General features: G+C 37.9%; 1 protein-coding gene across 1 annotated transcript in view; it reads right to left on the reverse strand.

Moving 5' to 3' along the window:
• Positions 1-15958, reverse strand: part of THOC1 (THO complex subunit 1) — a 61174-nt gene extending 45216 nt beyond the window's left edge. Inside the window, exons 1-7 of the mRNA XM_058692559.1 lie at positions 15819-15958; positions 13340-13413; positions 13184-13244; positions 11910-11976; positions 7927-8045; positions 6777-6825; positions 6269-6364 (exon numbers count right to left, since the gene is read on the reverse strand). Coding sequence (XP_058548542.1) covers positions 6269-6364; positions 6777-6825; positions 7927-8045; positions 11910-11976; positions 13184-13244; positions 13340-13413; positions 15819-15872 — 520 coding nt within the window. The 5' untranslated portion in view covers positions 15873-15958. The remainder of the gene's footprint in view (positions 1-6268; positions 6365-6776; positions 6826-7926; positions 8046-11909; positions 11977-13183; positions 13245-13339; positions 13414-15818) is intronic.
• Positions 15959-23024: the final 7066 nt, after the last annotated feature.

The following is a 23024-nucleotide window of genomic DNA, read 5'->3' on the forward strand; positions in this document are numbered from 1 at the left end:
TACATGCTAAACTACATGTTAAACTGGCTTTCTGAAGGTCTTGGGACATACTCCAGTGAATGTCAAGCACCTACAAATGTTTAACATAGATACTATGAGAAAATATCCCCAAATGCCAAACTTCCTTATGTTAGTGGTAGGATTAATTATACACAGCTTTTTCCTTCATTTTTCAAATTTTCTGAAAAAAGTTATTTTTATAATTTAAAAATTAAATTTAAAAACATTACTTATTAAAAGATGCATAATGTTTAAAGCTATATATTAGCAATATATTATTAGTCTTTCAACCAGTCAATAAGGGAAAGAAAAGAATGGTTTTTCTATGTCTTGTTAATTTAGTAATGCTATACACTGGAAGAGAGGTCTAAAATGTTCTTTAAAATATGATGAGATCTACAAATAAAGGGGATTAAGAGTACACTTATCTTGGGGCGCCTGGGTGGCTTAGTCAGTTAAGCATCTCCTGACATTGGCACAGGTCATGATCTCACAGTTTGTGAGCCTGCTTGGGATTCTCTCTCCCTCTGTCTCTCTCTCCCACTAGCATGCCCTCTCTCTCTCACAAAACAAATAAACATTTTAAAAAATTAATACAAAAAAGCACATATGCTTATCTTGATGAGCACTGAGAAACATACAGAATCACTGAATCATTATGTTGTACACTTGAAACAAACATAACACTGTATGTTAATTTTACTCAACTATAAAAAAGAAAAAAATAGAAAAAAAGAAATGCAACAAATAGCATCCTATAAATATATCTGAAATTTTAATTATTTTTAAAATTTTATTTTAGAGAGAGAATGGGAGAGAGGGGCAGAGAAGAGTGGGTAAGAGTGGGGAAGAGTGGAGAAGAGTAGGGGAGACAGGGGGAGAAAATCTTAAGCAGGTTCCACACTGAGCACGGAACCTGATGTGGGGCTTGATCCCACAACCCTGGGATCATGACCTGAGCTGAAATCAACAGTTGGATGCTCAATCGTCTGAGTCGCCCAGGTGCTCCAATACATTTGAAATTTTAGATAATACTCACAAATTCCCAGGAAAAAGGAAGTTACCAAAACTGTCTCAAGAAAAAAATGAAAAGTCTGAATAGTCCCAAATCCATTACATAAATCCAGTTTAAAACATTCCCGCAAAATTCTATTGTTGCTAACTGCTTCCTTTGTAAAGCTTACCAAACATTCAAGAAAGAAAGAATACAAAATTACTCCAACTTTTCCCTTAAAGAAGAAAAATAGGAAAATTTACAATTCATTTTATGAATCTGGTATTAAAATCTAATATCATTATAGGGAAGGAAATTTACAGGCCACTTTCCTTCCTGAACTAAATTCACATTATCTCTAAAAAAATAACATTCAAAATCCAGCTATATTTTTTTTTTTTTTTTTTTTAAATTTTTTTTTTCAACATTTTTTATTTATTTTTGGGACAGAGAGAGACAGAGCATGAACGGGGGAGGGGCAGAGAGAGAGGGAGACACAGAATCAGAAACAGGCTCCAGGCTCCGAGCCATCAGCCCAGAGCCTGACGCGGGGCTCGAACTCACGGACCGCGAGATCGTGACCTGGCTGAAGTCGGACGCCCAACCGACTGCGCCACCCAGGCGCCCCAAAATCCAGCTATATTTTAAGAGGAGGCCCTATTACAACTAAATTTGAATTATATAATGTAAAAAAAACAGATGAGAGTGGAGGCTGGAAATAACCAAGAAGGACAAAATTATGGCTGAGAATTGAAACCTTGTTCTTATGTCTTCTATAACTTCCAGCAAAGAAACTACAAATTAGTTCTTATGAAGGGGCATACTTCATTTCACAAAGAAGATACTTCATTTATCACAGATTTAAATGGCAACTAGGTGTCTGGCACCGTTCTAGGCACAGAGAACACAGAAGTAAACAACATACACACTGAAAATGACGGATAGTGCTAAATACTAAGAAGAGGTTTGAAATTAGGTGGTGATAATGAGGGACTGTGCTGGCAGGTTTAGAATAGATGCTGAAAGAGAGGCTCCCTGAGGAAGTAAAATTGAGACTAACAGCTAAAGTCGGTAGTGTGACAATAATGAACAGGAGGGTCATAGAGGGAAGACAGTGCCAAGGCCCCAAGGTTCAACTGACCCTGGTGTTTTGAAGGCAGAAAGAAGGCAAAATGCCAATTCAATGGGCAAAGAATAGTTTTTTCAATAAATGGTGCTGGGACAACTGGTTATTAATATACACAAAAATGAAACTGAACTCCCACCTCATACAATATACAAAAACTAACTCAAAATGGACCACAGAGCTAAATCTCTTATAAGAGAACACAAGAATAAATCTTTGTAACCTGGGATTAGACAATGATTTCTTACATATGACATCAAGAGCACAAGCAACAAAGGAAAAAATTGCTATATCAAATTTCACCAAAATATAAACTTTTGTGTTATAAACAATACTATCAAGAAAGTGAAAGGAAATCTGCAGAATGGAAGAAAACATTTGCAAATTACATATCTGATAAGAGTCTAGCATATAGAATATAATGAGAACTCATATAACTACTTAATAAAAAGAAACTCAAAAATTGGGCAAATAAAATAAATAGCCATTTCTTTAAGGAAGACGTACAAATGACCAGTAAGCAAATGAAAAGATGTGCGGCGCCTGGGTGGCTCAGTCGGTTAAGCAGCCAACTTCGGCTCAGGTCATGATTTCGTGGTCCATGAGTTTGAGCCCCGCGTCGGGCTCTGTGCTGACAGCTCACAGCCTGGAGTCTGTTTCAGATTCTGTGTCTCCCTCTCTCTCACCCTCCCCCGTTCATGCTCTGTCTCTCCCTGTCTCAAAAATAAATAAACGTTAAAAAAAAAAAAAAAAAAAAAAGAAAAGATGTTTAACATATCTAGTCATTAGGAAAATACCAATCAAAACCACAATGAAATACCACTTTATACCTACTCAGGTGACTATTAAAAAAAAAGGCAGAATTAGTAAGTACTAGCCAGGATGTAGAGAAATTGGCATCCATGTGTATGGATGACAGGACTGTAAAATGGTGCAGCTTTTTCACAAAAGAGTTTGGTAGTTCAAGAATGTTTTTTTTTTTAAGCACTGATTATTTGACAGAGACAAAGAGAGTACATGAATGAGGGAGAGGGGCAGGAGGAGAGGGGGGAAGGAGGGGGGAGAGACAGGCAGACAGAGAGAATCTTAAGCCGGTTCCATGCTCAGCACGGAGCCCAATGTGGGGCTCAATCCCATGATTCTAGGATCATGACCTGAGCCGAAATCAAGGGTTGGATACTCAACCAACTGAGCCACCCAGGCACCCCTCCTCAAGAATTTAAATTTAATTACCATATGACTTAGTAATTCCATTCTAGGTATATGCCAAAGAGAAGTGAAAATATATATCCAAACAAAAACTTATAAACAAAAGTTCACAGCAGCACTGTTCATAATAAACAAAAAGCAGAAACAACCCAAATGTTCACCAACTGATGAATGGGTAAACAAAATGTGGTATATCTATACTGATAATATTATTTGGCTATAAAAAAATGAAATACTGATACATGCTATAAAATATATAAATCTTGAAAATGTTATGTAAGCTAAGTTAAAAAAAGCTCATCAATAAAAGACCACATATTTCATTATTCTATTTTTTTAATGTCCTGAATAGGAAAATGTACAGAGAACAAGGAGATTATTGGTTGTTTAGGGCTTGGAAGAGAGGGTAAGAATGATGAGTGAGGCAGGGGTGCAAGTTACTGGGTACAGGGTAGAAAAAATACTCAAAAATTAGACTGCAGTGATGGTTGCACAACCTTGTAAATATGCTAAAAAAAACCCCAGTGAATTGTATACTTTAAATGGTGAATTGTATAAGTGAATTCACATGTTGAAAGCTATTAAATAAAATAAAAAAGCTATTAAAAAAGTAATAGAAAAGGTGAGTTTCCAGTAACAGGTCAATTAATTCCATAAAAATTTACAGAGCATAAACCATGTTCACAGCAGTGTTCCAGATAATGAAGTACAAAAAATGATTCTCTTAAAACCAGTAAAGAGCTGACAAGAAAGTAAGGGATATGTGGCAAACATCCAGAAGAAAAGTAAGGTAAGCAATGCATCATCAATATTTAAAGCCACTTTTGTCTTGAGGACATTTGCCAAACAAGACAATCAGTTGTAAAATTGAGCTACTCTTTTCATAGCTTCCCAAAGCTAGAATGCTAAAAGTAAATCAGGGCCCAAAAGTGATGGGCCCACCCAACTATCTTCAAGGCTGGAAACCTGTAGCACTATAACCTCAGGTTAAAATAAACCAAACTACAGCCCAGCACCAAGTCTTCTCAATGATCTAAGGAATTATAGGCCTTAAAGCGGGCTGGATTAAGGTAACCCTGGACTGGTGATAGCTTCCTTCTAAAGGCTCCTGGCAAAAGCAATGAAAACTCTATCTGGAGAAAACTATCTATCCTAGGCCTCAAAATCCCTCAATATTTTCTCAAATATAATACCCAATACTAACCAGATACACAGATAAGAAATCCTGAGAAACAGTAGAAACAAACCCACAAAGACTTCAGATACTAGAATGATCAGACACAGACTATAAAATAGAAATACTTACCCTGGTTAAAAAACTAAAGAAAAAGTTTGAAACTATGAGCAGGGAATAAGAGACTAGAAAGTGATATAGCAGACTTAAAAAAGACCTTCAACAAATGAAAAATAAAATACAATAGAATGAAAACAATAACAAATTAAAAATTAATTTAGGAGCTGATCTTTCATAGCTGAAGAAAGAAACAGTGAACCAGAAAACCATTCTGAAGAAATTATTCAGAATGTAATACAAAAAGGCAAGTAGATAAAAATATAGAAAGAATAAGAGACAGAGGATATAGTGACAAGGTATAACAATGTTCCCTGAAGTTCAGAAAGAAAAGAAAGAGACATACACAATATTTGATGAGATAATGGCTGAAATTTTTACAAACTGGACAAAAGACATTAATCCACAGATTTAAGATTTCTACAGAATCCCAAGCATGATAAATAAAAAGAAATCCACAATAAGACACATGACAGTAAAACCGAAAAAGCCTGAAAACAAAGATAAAAAATCTTAAGAGCAAAAACAAAAACATTTAGATTATCTTCAAAGAAGTTAGACTGACATTTGTGTTGTCTAGAGAACATGGAAGATAGAAGACAAAGTAATGATTATCTCCCACAAGATAAAATCCTGTGTCTAGTGCCAACTTAGAATCTTTTATCTACTGAAATCATTCTTCAAGAATAATGATTTTCAGACAAAATACAGACCTTCACTAAAGAAAAGTTTAACAGGGAAATTTTCCACAGATAGAAGGACAGAAATACAAGCAGTAAATACAATGGTAATCTAAATTAATCTTGATCACATTAAGTAGGAAAGAAAAAAAAACACAGATCTAGCATGACAAAAAAGAAAACACACAGAAACCATTGTCAACATATACTATGGGTCTCTTTATGTGCAGGCACTGTTGTAAGTGCTTCACATATTTTAATTCATTTAATCCTCACAACAACATATGAAGTAGGTGGTATAACAGCCTGATATTAAGGAAAGGAAGACTGAGGGAAAGAGGTATTAAAATCTGGCATATTTGAACAGATTGTGAAAGGCTCTGGAGAACTGGTTATATTTCATTTCTGGATTCTGCCAGTAGTTACACAAGTAATTGATTCAGAATAATTATAGTATACATTTATTTTATGCACTTTTCTATATGAGTGCTGTATTTCACAATGAAAAAAGGTAAAAGAAATGAGAGGACATAATTGTGTCTAAACAGTAACGACTGAGGGAGAAAATGGAAGTGGAAAAATCAGCATGCATTATAAATGAAATACAGACATGGTAATTCATATCTACATACATGTGAATCAACTGCACATTTTTATGATTAATAAGCTTGGAACTTAAAAAGAATTACTGTGTAATTCTTGATCATCATAGTAATTACAAATTACCATGTTGTACATCTGAAACTAATATGATACTATGTCAACTATACAAAAAAAAAATCAGTGACTTCAAGCATTACCTATATGATGCATTAGGAACAGTATAATTACCAGTAAAAGAAAATAAAGTGACAATTTCCTATTAAACTTGTGAGAACTATTTTTCTTATTACCATCACAACAGCTTCTGAATTAAAAACTGAGAAAGATTTCCCTTCAAAACATTTATTTAATGCATAAAAGCTTACCTGATTTCTCAGATAAAGGGAAAAGCCTGGCCAAAAAGAGTTGAATTCGTCCACAGAAGACTGTATTCTGGGATTTTGATAATCTTCTTAGGAGATCTAACAATATATGGAAATGAAGGTTATAGGAGATCATTCTATGTTTATTACAACTATACCCAAATTTGTTAACCAGCCTGTCAAGAGCATTTCCCTAAAGCAATAGTTCTCAAAACTGGGGTACAAACTATTGTCATAAAATAAAGCACTAAAAAATTAGGAATGAAATGAGTTTAGCATGGACAAGATAAATTTTACTAATTTTTTTTTTTTTGGTTTAAATTAAATTAAATTAAATTAAACAAGAACAGTTTAATTTAAAGTGAATGGTCAGTTTTAACAAATCAGTCTGTTATAAAAATGATGGTACTAATCTATTTTTAAAAATTTTATCACTTGTGTTTAATTCAACCACCTGTTTCTCTAACCACATTTATGTTTTAACACGATCATTTACTAATTAATTACTTACCATTGCACATACGTAGTAGATAATTTTTCCCAGCAGAATAGAATGTATTCTGAAATTAAGACAGAAATTATTACTACTGTTCAGAAGTTGTTGCACACTCTTTGATGATAAGTTACAGGAAAGAAGGTATTAAAGAATACTAATATGGGAATGTAAGCTTGTGCAGCCACTCTGGAAAACAGTATGGAGGTTCCTCAAAAAACTAAAAATAGAACTACCCTACGACCCAGCAATTGCATTACTAGGCATTTATCCAAGGGATACAGGTGTGCTGTTTCGAAGGGACACATGCATCCCTATGTTTATAGCAGCACTGTCAACAATAGCCGAAGTATGGAAAGAGCCCAAATGTCCATCGATGGATGAATGGATAAAGAAGTGGTATACATATACAATGGAATATTACTCGGCAATCAAAAAGAATGAAATCTTGCCATTTGCAACTATGTGGATGGAACTGGAGGGTATTATGCTAAGTGAAATTAGTCAGTTAGAGAAAGACAAATATAGTATGACTTCACTCATATGAGGACTTTAAGAGACAAAACAGATGAACATAGGGAAGGGAAGCAAAAATAATATAAAGACAGGGAGGGGGACAAAACATAAGAGACTCATAAATATGGAGAACAAACAGAGGGTTACTGGAGGGGGTGTGGGAGTGGGGATGGGCTAAATGGGTAAGGAGCACTAAGGAATCTATTCCTGAAATCATTGTTGCACTATATGCTAATTCATCTGTATGTAAATTTAAAAAATAAAATTAAAAAAAAAAAAGAACACTAACATGCACTGAGTTTACAATGCCACTTTTACTTTTTCCCCCTCAAACATTTTAAGCGAAATAGATATTTTCACATATATAACAAAACATGTTACTGAGTAACTGTTTTAAATATGAAAAGTGTGCATTTTCCAGTTAATTGTTACTACTCAGTCAAATTTTGTTAAACTTTTTCTTCCCACATGACTCTTAACTTGGCTCCCCAAGTAAGACAGTGTAATTCCCTCATAAGGACAAACTTTTCAGCAGTCACCAATATTAAAAATAAGCAAAAAAAAACAAAACCCAAAAACAAAAAAAACTATCCTCTGAACTCTGAATCTGTAGAAACATAATGTAATCATAAAAAGAAACTAAGGCACTTACTGATTTCCAAGTAGCAACATTTTTTTCCACAAAAGTGAATATCGTGTCACACTGATCCAAAGGAAGACAATCCAAAACATCTCCCAATAATACAAAAGGTGTAGATGCGGTACAAATACCTTCAAGTGAAGCACAAGCCAATTTAAAAATTTAAAAAACTGTACAGTAAAATAGCCCATGCAAAATAATTCTGAAGAATATCTTAACAGTATACTCTCTCACCCCTAACAAATTTTTTAAAAGACAAGAAATGGAAGCAACCTAAAAGTCCCCAATATGGGACATACTTAAGTAATTTTTGGTATGTGCACTCAATAATGATGATGATAATAATTCTTGATAATACTTCTAGAGCATTTACTATATGTCAGGCACGCTAAGTAAATACTTTATGTATACTAACACATTTAATCCTTATAACCCTATGAGGTAGATAATATTACCTCCAGAATGGGAAAACTGAGACACAGAGAAGTTAAATAACTTGCCCAAGTCCATAGAGCCAGTAAGTGGTAGAGCTGGGATACGAACCCAGGCAGTCTGGCTCCACAGTCTGTTTTCTTCACCACTAAGCTATTCAAAAGAATATAATGCAGCCAATTAAAAACGATGGTTATGACGACTATAACTTGGAAAATGCTTATGATATAATGTTAAGTGAAAAAGGCAGGATTCAAAACTACGTATTATATGGTTACAATAATAAAAGTTTTAAAAAAGACTAGAGAAACTAAAAACATATACCAAAATGAATGGTAGTTTTTTAAAGTAGAGGAATTATGAATAGTATTTTCCCATTTCCTCATTTCCAAATGTTCCATAATGTTGTTAAATATCACTCTGACTTGAAAAGATTACCTTCAAAAAAGATAATAAAAAAGTTTGATACTGATGTCAACTATTTTTAAACATTTAAAATAAAAGCATTGTTTGAAGGGAAAAGATGGTATAGTAAAAAGCTGTTTATTTCAAAATTCAATGTTATTTAACTACAGCAATAAATTTAAAAACTTTTTAAAGAAAAGGTCACTTGGACTAGCTAAAAATACTTTAATCTTGCTGCTCATTCTTCCTTCTCTCTTAAGGAAACACTTACTAGCACTTGTTAAGTGTTTTAAAAAAGTAGCCATTTAAGCACAGTATGCAAACAAAATATCTAGGGAGCACTGTAAGCCCAAAAGGCTGCAATTGATACAGTATGTTCAATTCAAAAGAAAGTATTATTTCCAGCTCTACTCTGCACTGGTATGATGCCATCTGCAATGTGATGTGAGGCATACTGGCCAAGAACCAGGGGGTGGCATAAGGCAGCAGATTTCAACTCAATACAAGGGAAACCTGACAAAACTAAGAGAAATCAAATTAGTAAGCTCTATCAATGGGCGTATAGGCTGGATGACCACCTGCCAGGGATGTTAGCGGTGGGGGGGGGGGGGGGGGGGGAGAGGCCAGAGATGGACTAAATAACTAGAAAACTGCCACAGTGCCTTACCACTTTAGATCCTGAGAAACAATATGCTCTGTATACCCAAGAGATCTGAGAGGCATATTCCCTGCCCATAGTTGCAGTGTAGTTTGACATGAGTTAACTCACGTTTAATTACAGAACTTAAGAAAATTACCTAGATTCCACTCCTGAAGGTTCTGATTCGGTAAAACTAAGTGACGCCTTGCAATCTCATTTAAAAACAGAGATTCAGTGGTGATTCTGACGAACTGGACTATAGCATGATCCCACAGAACTTTCACAACCTGTGTCTTAGCCTTTCTACACCGCATTCTTTGCTTCACCTTAACCTTGGCCACAGATTCCCTCTTCTCAATTCCCAGACACTTTGCTATATTGATACTTCCATGGTTTTGTTTACAATGCTTTCCTCTGCCTAGTTTTCCTCCTTTCTATGTGGCAAATTCCTGCTCCATCTTTCAAAGCACATGACAAATATCCATGAACCTAAAAAGCTCCTGATACCTTTGAACAGGCCACCCCATCTATACTTCTAAAGCACAGTATAGATAAATTATAGTATTTATCATACATTATTTTTAAGTAGACTATGAGATTTTTAAGGGTAGGCATTTTTGTACGTTTTAATCAGTAAAGTGTCTGATAATAAAGAGAAGCTCAAAAAGTATCTGCTGAGTTGAATGTAACAAAACATATTTATGGACAATTTGAAAACACGCCACGTAAAGAATAATAATCTCTGTCAAGAAGGACTTTTTCCCATCCAATTAAATTAAAAAAGCATCTAAGATTTTATTTTCAGTGTAACTAAGTTCATAACTTCTTATCTTTCTCAAATAAAGTTCTAAATATAGACTTTGTATAACTTCAACTGTTAAAAATATTACTAGTCTACCAGAGTTAACACATCAAGGTAATCAATGAATTAAGGAGACACTGCTGTTTGACAGAAACTGGGGAGGGAACACTCCATTGCAGAACTCATTTAGGTACGCTGAATGAATGAATGAATGAATGAATGATTATCCTGTATAAAAGTTTAATGTGTGTCAAGGTGCCTGGGTGGCTCAGTCTGTTAAATGACCGAGTCTTAATTTCGGCTCAAGTCATGAACCCACAGTTCGTGGGATTAAGTCCTACTTTAGGCTCTGGGCTGACAGCATGGGGATTTTCTGCTTGGGATTTTCTCTCTCTCTCAAAATAATTAAAGAAATATAAATAAAAGTTTAATGTGTGAAGTCAGAATTTATGAACTATGCTTAAGTTCACAGAATACTTGCTACTGCACTAGAAGATCACTTTTACCTTGAATAGTCTAGTTTTTGTAGGAATAGGTATCAAAATAATGTGAATAATGCTTTACAGATTCAAAGGCACTTTTCACATAAATTATCTGAATTAATGAGTATTTCAATTAAATTTGTTAAAAGACTACTGATGAACTAGTTTTTCACTGCTTCTTTCTGCAAACATCTAATGAGCTCCCACTTATGTGTTAGACACTGCGTACTTCCTTTTTCTAATTTAAAAATTTTTTTAAGTTTATTCATTTTGAGAGAGACAGAGAGAGCAAGTCAGGGAGGGGCAGAGAGAGAGGGAGACAGAGAATCCCAAGTAGGCTCTGCACTGTCAGTAACCGGCCTGATGTGGGGCTTGAACTCATGATATGTGAGATCATGACCTGATCCAAAACCAAGAGGCGGATGCTTAACCGACTGAGCCACGCAGGCACCTCGACACTGTGTACTTCCTAAATGGCTTTTTTAGTCTTGAAACCATCCCCCAACATCACTGCCCCATTTTAACAGTCCCCTACTTTTCCTGCCAACAGTCTCTCCCAATCCAACTCTTCCACCATAGCTCCTTGTTAGCTTAGTATACAAAACCCTTAACAAAGAACCCTAAGCTACCTCTGCTGCTTCTTTCCTCACCATTGTCATCATCCTCTCACCCCTCTGCTCAACACAATTCTTTAGCCAGGCTGAACTTGGCCTTTACGTAGCTGTGTATTCCTTTCCCTTTCTGCCTGACAAATCCATCATCCCTCACATCCCAGCTCCTGTTATAGCTTCCCTTCTAAGACCTTCCTTATTCCTTTAGAGTTTAGAGAATCACTCCAACCACACTTCATTCCTACTTCACAGTAATTAGACCATAGTAAGAAATTTACACATTTGTTTCCTCCATTAGCCACTAGGCTCCTTATGGGCAGGGATAGGTTTTCTGTACCATTGAATCTTCTAGTCCTGGCTCAGTACCAGGCACATAGTAGATGCTCAATAAATATTTACTGAATGAACGAAACAACTGGAGAACAAAGAAAGTGCCAAAATGTGTGCTGCATACCAGAGACAAGAAGTGTGAGCTAATTTCATTGGGATAACATCTTGGCAAAGGTAGTAGGGAGAATTTGAAAAATGAACAAAATCAAATAGATGAGAGGTATGAGGAGAATAAGTTTTAAATAAAGCATGTCACGTCCATGATTACTTAAAAAAAACAAAACTGTACTTACCTTCAGTTACTCCCCCAATAGCAAGAGAAATAATAGCTAAAACGTTTTCACATGATGAGTGATTTATCTACCAACAGAGGAGAGAACAATTTAATTTAGGGGCCAGAGTCCAGGCTAGTTTGATAAGAATAAAAACATATTTTCTGACATCAAATTATCAGAAATACAAGATAAACACATTTCTTACATATAATAAAATTACTAAGATAAAAATACAAAAAATGAAAAATAGTAATAGAATCATTAATTGTCAAAGTAGATCAAGTAAATAATAATCAAGGTGATTCACTTAAAATACAATGGTCTCAGGAAAATGGTTATATTACCATGACTATGGCAACAAGCTAATCAAGTACAGAAGCAGAGGCCATAACTCAATCAATGGCACACGGCAAAGACAGGGCCAGGGTAATTAGTTGTACTGGTGTATCAATATGCCTGAGGGTTTTAATAGAAGGGAGGTAATGCTCAGGTTCAATAACATCATAGAAACTAGCATTTTTTGAGTGCTCGTTAAGTGTTTTATACAACAGCCTTGAAAGAATATTATTTCCCCTATTACAAATGAAATTGAGCCTCAGTAAAGCAAAGTAACTTGTCCAATGCCTCACAAAGCGTATGTGACTAGGTCTGAAGAAGAGAAAAAAAAAAATGAGTTTTGATATAGAATTGTTCAAAAGAAAGGGACACTGTATTATGGTCATTAGAAAAGGATCCAGATTCTTGAGACACAACCTTTACTTAACCAAGAATAAACTGCTGAAAGTTTTCCTTTCCTTTGGGTGCCCCACTAATGGTAAATAAATTCAATTTTCATGTTTAGGTTAAATTTCTCTACTGAAGTTGGATAGGCTCTAGTTATTTTTGTATGCTTACTGATGAAGTCATCATAGGAAAATGAGGTCATGGAATCCCAGTACTCATGCTGAACATCCTTGGATTAGACCTTTCATGTTACTGAAGGATGTCACTGCTTCTAGAGCAAAGCGAAAGGGCTGATCTAAAATTCTAGTTCTTGCTCAGGAACACCTCATATCAACTTTTCTTCTATTCACTTGGAGAGCTCATTTGTTAAACCAAACCCTTAAATTTCACTTGTGCTGTCAAAATCCCGAACAATTACATAATCCCTATATTGTGATCAAGTCAGCTTTCACAAAGTAGCAAGTTCACTATAGAAAAAAATCTTAAATATCTACTCTGAGATAAAAGCAATTTCAAAAACAACATTAATTTATCAGCAAAATTTTAACAATAAAGAAAAACATACTTACAATTTCTTCTTCTAGAACACCTCTGAAAGCTTGGTCAAGGGTACATTTTTTTTCATTTTCACTATTAAAAACAAAAGACACCTGAATTTTTTTAAACAGCTCAAGGTAAGTATAGCGATCTCGGCAAGTGATATTTCATGGATATCAATGCCTTACCTGCCAGGTAATTGGCTGAAGGTATTCAACAACGGCTTTATATTTTTGTTGTTCAGGGCCTCTCTAGTAGACTTCTAGAAAAGTAAAAATAGCATGTAAGTGGAAAGATTTTTGCTTATTATTTACTGAAAAACATTACTCATCAATAGTCTGTCTAGCTGGAAATGCTTATGCGTGGGAAAAATTACCTATCAGTCATTCCATCAGTAATTATTTTTTTAAGTTTATTTATTTATTTTTTTTTTGAGAGAGAGAGAGCAAGCGAGCAAGTGCGAGCCCAAGCAAAAGAGGGGCAGAGAGAGAGAGGGAGAGAGAAACTCCCAAGCAGGCTGCATGCTGTCAGTGTACATGAGATCATGATCTGAGCCGAAATCAAGAGTTGGATGCCCAAGTGCCTGAGCCACCCAGGTGGCTTAACACTGTGAACTTAACAAGAGCTTCCCAAGTAGACTTTCTCATTCTAGGTGTTCCCACCTACCATTTCTTAAAATATCACATACATGAGAGTATTCTGTTTTTTTGTTTTTTTTTAAATTTCCAAATGGCTCCTTATTTATAGGCTTTCATTTTAAAATTTCATAGCCCTCTCTCAAGTCCTTGATATTATCTCCCTCAACCTATCCAACCTTATTTCCCACTACAACTTAACATATACTCTCCACTAAGGTCTAGCCATTTTTTCATTATTTTCTGTCAAGCTCATTCTAGTGTTTTCATTTATGTTGTTCTTCCCACCAGCTCATGCAAATTCTATCCATTCTTCAAGACCCATCTCAAGTCCTACCTTCTCTAGTTTGCTCAGCACAGTCCCTGACACATAGTCAACACTGAATACCTGCTAATTGTCTTAAACTAGCCATAATTTGAAAGACAAAAAAGCAGGGGGTGGGATTTGGCTCAGTTGGTGGAGCATGCAACTCTAAGTCTCAAGTTGTAAGTTTAACCCCTGCACTGGGTGTAGAGATTACTTAAAAATAAAACTTAAAAAAACAAAAAAGAAGTATCAAAGACAAAAATACTGCAAAGTCATTCACTCTGTGAAAATCCACATACACTTGGAAAGTCATCTCTTTACCCCCAGGAGTTAGATTTACACTGGAAATGTCCATTCCTGACTCTGCCAAAAGGAGACTGTGTTATCTTGGAGATATCTCCTTGTTTTCTTTGTGCTTCAATTTCCTCACCAGTTAAATAAGGGGGTTGTTGTAGACGCGTATTACTAATAGCAGCAGAGGCACCACGTGGGAACTTGTTAGAAACGCACACTTTCAGGCTCCATTCCAGACCTACTGAACCAGTCTACATTTAACAAGATCTCCAAGTGATCCCACTGCACACTGAACCTTTAGAAGTACTGGACCAGATGATCTCCAATTAAATGGTCCCCTCTGCGACTAATACGATATTGGATATTTCTAACAGTTACTCTTAGCAGAATTTCAGAGCACCTGGGATTACAGCAAAATACACAGAAAGAAAACGATTCTGAAGACATAACTAAGATATAACCTGATTAACAAATAAACCCTCATTGTATGGAAAAAAAATAACCTGCACACAAGAAAACTGACTACAAAGAATCAATTTTCTTTCACAGAATTTTTATTCTGCCGTCACTATAACTAGGTAAGCACAGTTAAATATGTCAGTAAATTGAATCATGATTTGAAATACTGGCTCAAATCTAAAGACAAATATAGGCAAACAACTTAGGACAGGGTTCTTCATGCTGTGATGGGCAACATAAAAAGAATCCTGGGTCTGAAGTCAGAAACACCAGGGAAGTACATGACCTAACTCTGGCAGGGGGGTGGTCTCCAATCTACCAGGCTTAACAGAACTTTGCCTACTTCACAGTGCTAAGAGTTAAATAAGCTAACAAAAACGCTCTGTAAGGCGTTCCCCAAATGCTCAAAGTACTCCTCCTCATTTTGTAAGAATAAAAAGACATCTGGCAACAATTCCCAAGCTGATCTCTGTTTTCCTGCTTCGGATCTCCTCGTTAATCTCTTAGGAGAGAGATATGGTAGGTTAAAGGGTGGTAAATAAGCGGCCAGAACCACCACCACCCGCAGCTTAGGGGGCGGGGCGGGAGCCAGTTCTCTGGGCTAAAACCACTCCCGCCTTCACCCTTAAGCAATTTTGGAGACACCTGCCCAGCTAAGCGAGCACTGCACGGGAGCTCGACCGCACTGGAGGGAGTCTGCGGATAAACCCTCCACGCAGGGCACAAAGGCGTCCAGAACGCGGAGTTCAGAGACCTGCCTGCAGAAGGACGGAGGCGGACAGCTCAGGACGCACGGAAGAGGCAAGTAATGCGTCTTTCCCACCTCCCAGCCCCCGACGGGGCCGGGAGCCGACACCGCGCCTTACACACCTCCGTCCCCGCTTTACCCCAGAGCAAAATTCGAGTGTTTTCAGGAAGAGGAGGAAAAAGATAGAGCCGGGTTAGGGCCACACTCTCCCACGGTCCGCTCACCGTAAACCGCGTCCGCGCTTCGGGCAAACTGAAGAGTGGCGGCGTCGGAGACATCTTCTCGGCTGCGCGTGCCCGCCACCGCGCTGCGGCGCTCGCGGATGACGTCAAGCGGGAGTAACGAGATTGCTGCCTCCGTGTTCGGCTAGAGCGGCCTGTGAGCCTAGGGGTGGGTCGGCTGGCTGCTGGCCGCTTCCGCGGTGACTTGAATTCAGCGGGCGTTGGAAGGCTGAGTCAGCCACACCGTGTCTAGTCCGGTTTCGTAGGGAACTGTTGGGGTGACGGTATATGAGGGGCCTCGCCCTGTAAGCTCGGCGCTGCTGGTCGGGGAATAGGCCGGGACCCGCGCAATTGTGGTGGTTTTCCTGTTTTGGGGAAACCGGGTGAATGGCGGGTAGTAAGGCTCACTGGGTCGCGCGGGAAGGTAACCGCTGCCCGGGAATCCAGAGCAGGTGGGTTATCTGGGAGTGCCCCAGGCTGGGGAAGTTGTTGGCAGTGCCTGTGATCTCCGGACCGCAGTCGTACTCCGGAGGGAGTGGTCTCAGCTACGGCCTCGCTGAGTAGTTCGTGGGCCTTTATAGTTCATGGGCTCTGTAGCTTAGGAGCAGTTCCCTTTTATGTGAAATAGAAAAAAAGGTGGGGGGGAGGGTGGCGCCTGGGTGGCTCTGTCGGTTACGCGTCCGACTTCGGCTCAGGTCATGATCTCACGGTGCGTGGGTTCGAGCCCCGCGTCGGGCTCTGTGCTGACAGCTTGGAACCTGGAGCCGGCTTCGGATTCTGTGTCTCCCTCTCTCCCTACCCCTCCCCGCTCTCACTCTGTCTCTCTCAAAAATAAATAAAATGTTTAAAAAAAAAAAAAGCCTGTATCACAAGTCTGTCGAAAAGCTCAAATGAAACAAAGCAAATGTGGCTTGTAATGGGAATATGAGCATCATTATCAATATCTTGGTATCAGTTAACTTTGCTGCACATAGAGGTGTCTACTGAAATAGACCGAAGAGGAAAGCAAAACTCCAGGCTCGTTGGAAAATGGATGGCACTGCATCCAGGGTAGAGACCCCAGTTGCAAAAACCCTTAGTCCTCCGTTCCAAACGGGAGGAACTTCCCTAACGATCTTAGACCGTTCCATGTGTACCTTGTTTCCTTCTTTGGCTTCTAACAAGAATACAGGAAGCTAACCAAAGGATAACTTTGCATAATCTTGCCCCTAAGTGGGAATTGTGAACAATGGTGGCTACCTGGAGCATTGCAGTCTTTTTTAGAATCCACAGAATCCGGACGCCTGGGTGGCTCATTCGGTTAAGCGTCTGATTTCGGCCCAGGTCATGATCTCGCGGTCTCGGCATTGGGCTCTATGCTGACAGCTCAGAGCCTGGAGCCGGATTCGGATTCGGATTCTCCCCCACTCTGCCCCTCCCTCATTCATGCTCTGTCTCTGTCTCTCAGTAATAAATAGGCGTTAAAGAAAATTTAGAATCAACAGAATTACTCATGTTTGAGTGTATGACTTAAATTTACAAGTTGACTAAATAAACTGGTATTAGCTGATATAATAGGATTATTATTATATTACAGATAATTATTAACTATCTGGAGTACAGCTAAGACATGAGAGGTAAATTAAAAAAAAATTTTTTTTTTACAAGAATTCAAACATAAGAGCTAGAGTGTATTATTCACCAAAGCCCCATGACTTAGAATTCTATTTGTTTAATTGACAAACATCTGTTAGGCACTTGTATACAGTGGACAGTATTTGTTGAATAAATAATAACTATTTGAACAAATGATTGAACAAAATAGCTTAATTCTTTTTTGAGGAACTCTATTTGACATAAAGGAAAACTATACAATTTCTATCAGTAATTTAGGTAATAGTTGCTATAAGTGATCAAAAGAGAATCAATACCACATGTGGTCAAGGAACCTTCATGCATTCCTCTTCTATCTTTCTCTTTCAGTACACACTGAATAGGAGAGATCTTCCAAATAGAATGGTATGAGCAGAAGTGTGGAAGGGAGAAGGCACAGTGAAAGATAGCTGTTTATTTTTACTTTAACATTGGCTTCTGCACAGAAATAGGGCTGAAGAGTCCAGCTGGAACCAGATTGTATTGATGTTTGAGGCCAAAGAATGTTATGGTTTAAAAATGGCTTTTACAGCAGGTTATTACTGGCAGTTTATTTTGGAGTGAAGGAGAGAAATGAGCCATTTTGCTGCTAATGAGTGAGGCAACACCAGATGAAAGTGTAGGAAAAAATGTAATCAGGTGACAGAGGGGAGTTATTGTTTAATGAGTACAGATTTTAGCTTGGGAAGATGACAAATTTCTGAAATGGATAGTCGTAATGATTGTGCAATAATGTGAATGTACTTATGTCACTGAATTGTACACTTAAAATGATTAAAATACTAAGTTTTATGTATGTTTTACCACAATAAAAATTTAAAAAGAAAACCTGTTTTTAAAAAGGCAGCAATATGATGCTAGATACCTTAAAGACAAACATCAAAGACATTGGTATGATCTTGAGAACTCAAGGTAAGATTATATTCATTCAATAAGGCCAAGAAGTAGAGAATGCATTTTTAAAAGGTGTCCATCAAAAATCACTACAGTAAAATATTTAAGCATTTAAATATTTAAGCATGTTAATAAATGTTTTATAATTCTGAGTGCACTTGACATGTAGTACCTCCTTTGATCCTGTATGTGATATTTTGAGGTGGGTAATACAATTATCTTAAAATTATTTCATCCATGAGGAAGCAAACTCAAAGAAATAGGGTTCTTGATATCGGGAATCAGCAAAATAAGACAACCCAGGAGTTTTGATTCCAAAATTTGTGCTCATTACTGTCATGATAGTGTGTTATATTGTCATGGGTAATGGTCAAGTTTTAATGACCACCACCTTATGACACTTTCTTGTAGTATTTCTATACCTTACAACAACATTGTGCATAGTTCTATAACAGTGAGGAAAAGTTTCAGCTGTCCTAGCTCACATGGCTAGAGAGAGGTAGTTTGGGAATTGAGCCTACCTTTAATCCCAAAGCCTGTATTTTTCTAAAGTCTTAACTCTTGAATCATTACCAAGCCATAGGCCTAATTAATATCCCATAATTATTTCCTTACAGTTAGATATGGGTGAGGATCCCACTGTCATCAATAACATACGAATTTTCAAAAGTATGTAATAACACTCAAAGGGCAGGCATCCAATGCACATAACATCTTCACTTACAGTTACTGAGCACCTGTTTTTCCTAGCAAGGTAAGGTGGACCAGGGACTGCCTCTCTTAGGAAATACCCTCCATGGGGAATTCTAAGCTGAGTGGTTTAGATCAGTTCTAAGCATTCACATCATTATTCTTTTTCTTTGGAGTACTCTCACTTGGATTCAAGTTACCATTGGAGTAATAACAGAAAAGGACCAAGGAGGTAGCTTAGTCTGCTTTTGTTCTGGTGTTTATCCTCTGGTCCAGGCCAAAGGAAACTTTTTGTTCTGTGATCACCAGCTACGTTAGGATGTTGGATTGCAGCTTTTGCTGGTTCAGGTTCTGGGCCCTTAGCCATCTTTCCCTTTCTCTCTGTCACTTGAGTGGATTGAAATAATTATATTGATAGGGAGTTGATGTTTGAGAAGCAAAGCTGAGAAAAAAGAATGAGACTCCTACATTTGGAGAGAAGTGGAACTGCAAAGAATAAGAATGGAAGAGAGATGGCACTTTGTATATATTTTGGGAATTTTTGTGGAAAAAGAGGAATTATATGAAAACTGTGGGTACTATATTTTTTATAGGGTGGTGGCAATTTTCAAGCATTTTATATTGTTATTATTGTAATGTTCTTTCAGTACATATTTACTGAGTGCCTACTATCTACCAGGCACAAATACAATATTATTGGCTTATGTATGCAGTATTATGTTTTATTACATTTTAAGTACTGTAAATGTCATTGTCTAATGTACGTTGTAAAATCCTGTGTCATGAGCTTGGTTGAACCACACAGATTGAGTGTAATTCAAGGTGTGAATAGAAGTCACAGAAATGGATGACTTCTTGCCCTAGTAAGCCTAACTTCCCTCCAGGGTTAAGCAGAGATTTTTACCTGAAACTGTACCATTGCTTGGTTTATTCCTGTTCTCTATCCTGATTCTCTCTCTCCCTTACTGGCTTCTCCTGACAGCACCTAAATCATTTGCTCACAAATTCTCACCTCAGGGTTTGTTTCTGAAGGTTCTGATTGTGTTAGTTTGGGTCTACCAATAAGCAGACACCAACAAGAATTTGTTATGGAGGGAGCAGGAGCAGGCAGAAAGCTGATGGACCACAACACAGGACCGATACCTGTGGGAGGAGAGAAGAAAGGAAGGAGGGCTAGGTAGGAAGTTTCTGAGTGAAACACAGCTCCAGGAAAGGTATGACTCTGCCAATGAGGAGTCCTCAGGTGAAACTTCTTGTCAGAAGACTCTTGCAGTTTGCCAGAATGAGCCTGAACTAGGACCTCTGCCATGCCCAGTCATTGACTAGAAATAGCCCTCGGAAAGCCTGGCCTCCGTGCCAATGTAGTGGATCCAGAGGTTAACAGCTAGGGCTGTCAGTCATTTTTGCTCCCTACAAGCAAAAATATCTGGGTGGAGCATTTTCAGGGCTGCTACAGTATCCTAGGGTATTCATATAATAACATTTTATTCATTCACTTTTGGAAAATATTTTCATTTGTTTATTCTCAACAAATATATATGAACCTGGCACTGTGAGCAGAAGAGTTCTTGCCCTCATGGAGTTTTTATATAACAGAATTTCATTGTGTGATAAATGCTGTGCAGGAAATAATAACATCTATTGAGTGCTGTTGTGTGCTTGAATTCTAAGTGCTTTACATGTATGAGATCCTTAATCTTCCCAGCAAACTTATAAAATTGACTCTTGGGGTGCCTGGGTGGCTCAGTTGGTAAAGTATCCTACTTCGGCTCAGGTCATGATCACGCAGCTTGTGACTTTGAGCCATGTGTCAGGCTCTTTGCTGTCAGCTTGGTGACTGGAGTCTGCTTCTGATTCTGTCTCCCTATCTCTCTGCTCCTACCCTGTTCATGCTCTGTCTGTCTTTCTCTCTCAAAAATAAATAAACATTAAAAAATAAAAATAAAAAAAGTTTACTCTTTATTATTCCCAGTTTGCAGGTGTAGAACTTGAACAGTGCTGAAGTAACCTAGCCCTAAGGTCACTTGAAATCAGAGTGAGAGACTCAGGGAGACTGCTAGGGCAGTGTGTAAATAGAGTTGTCAAGGAAAGACTTCTCTGAGGGAGTGATATTTAAGCTAAAACTTACAGGATGGAAAGGGATTCGTTGTGTATTTGTGAGGGTGGGATTTGGCAGGGGAAGGCAATAAAGAACATCCCAGGTAGAAGGAATAGCATGTACAATGGCTTGTGTTAGGAAGGACATCAGCATATTTGAGAACTGAAAGAAGGCTTCATGAGCAAGATAGAAAGCAGCAGACAATGAGGTTGGACAAATGAACAGAGCCAGATTGTTCAGGACCTTGTCCTTCATTGGGGTTTCATTCTCCTCTATGGTATGCTATAGCTCTCTGGAATCTCACTGAACACACAAAAGTTTGTTTTAAACGTTCTCTATTTTTTGCATAAACTGTTTCTGAGGAGAGTCATTTGCTTTTATTGGCCACCTTGCTTCCACTCTGGAGAGCTTCTGCTCTCCATGTTACTGGAGATTTTTCATTATGTATTCATGTTTATAAATGGAGGTCAAGATTGCTCAGTCCTAAGAGCTATTGCAGGGGTTATTTAGCACATTTCCCACTCCTCACTTGGCATTCCCACCCCACTTCATCCCATTCTTGTAACAGACAAAACAGTGGTGGGCATATGACTGGGCCTAGCTATCAGTAAGTTTTTGAAATTTTTCTTCTATGTCTGGAAAATATGACTGCTATTAGAGTTCTTTTTTTATAAACAATAGAAATCTTCTCTGGTTAGTGTTTTGTAAAGCAAGCTATTTGGAGGGTATTCGGAAGCTTATACAACAAAGGCTAGAGATAAAGCTTGGGCAGGCTTCATGGGAAGCAAGACATAGCATCAGTCTTAAGATGCCCCTGATAACACCATCTCCAATGGCTTGTCTCTGCTCCTGGTTTCTGATCTCTGTGGACATTTGTCATCACATCACTGAACACTCATCACCACACCATGCTGCTGCAGCTATCCTTGCATCATCTCCAGCCCTAAAATTTTGCACCTCTTCCTCTAGGTATGAGATCATGGCTGGGAGTATCTGATTGCCTATCCTCAGGACTTGTGTTCATGCTGTAGCTTCCAGAGTACAGGAAAAGTGATAACCATCCCTTCTTGCTTTCGGCTTCTGTAATGAGCCCCATTTGGGATTTTCCTTCAGTTGGAAAGGGTCTTTGGATGCCGAGCAGTCAGTAAGAAAATATCCATCGGCCAAACTGGCTGCCCAGTACAATTCTCTGTTGTCTCAGGGGCTGTGATGAATTTTGACCTAACGTTGCCATCTTCCCTATCACTTGGATTAAGCCCATCTACAGAATGAGAAAATGAGCCCAACACACAGAAACAGTGTTGAAAGATGGGCTATAGGCAATGAAAAGAGGAGGAGAAATATATTAATTAGGTGGGGAGGAGAGATGTAGGGGGAGAGAGCAATGTGAGTGTTGGGAAGAGTTAACTGCAGAGAAGTTGGAGCACTAGGCTTTTTCATGTGAGGTGACTACTTCAGGGCATCTTCTAAAACAAACTATTCCCTTTTATAATAACTTAATGCTCGTTGGAGTTGGATTTCTGTTGTTTGGCTTCAAAGAGTCCCAATTAATTCAGGAGCTGAGGTAGGTTTAATTTCCTTTTCATTTATGAATTCCACAAAGTGGAGATGGGGCTACCCCTTTGTGATGTTCTGAATGGGGTAAATTGACTTTTAAATGATCCAGTGCACTGGAGATTATGGTCTAGCAGGTGTGTACCTGTATTACCTCCTGTGAGCCAGGTGTGAAGTCTAATTGGATTTTGCTTCTGAGCAGTGATAGATCTTTTTCTCAATGCACAGGAAAGTAGCAGGAATGCCTCCTCTTAGGTAAGGCATGACTTGAATGACAGTAGACATGAATATGAGCCTATCATTACATGACCAGTAAATGATCTGATAAATAGGATTCATTT

This window comes from Neofelis nebulosa, chromosome 11, assembly GCF_028018385.1.
Source record: "Neofelis nebulosa isolate mNeoNeb1 chromosome 11, mNeoNeb1.pri, whole genome shotgun sequence".
NCBI lineage: Eukaryota > Metazoa > Chordata > Mammalia > Carnivora > Felidae > Neofelis > Neofelis nebulosa.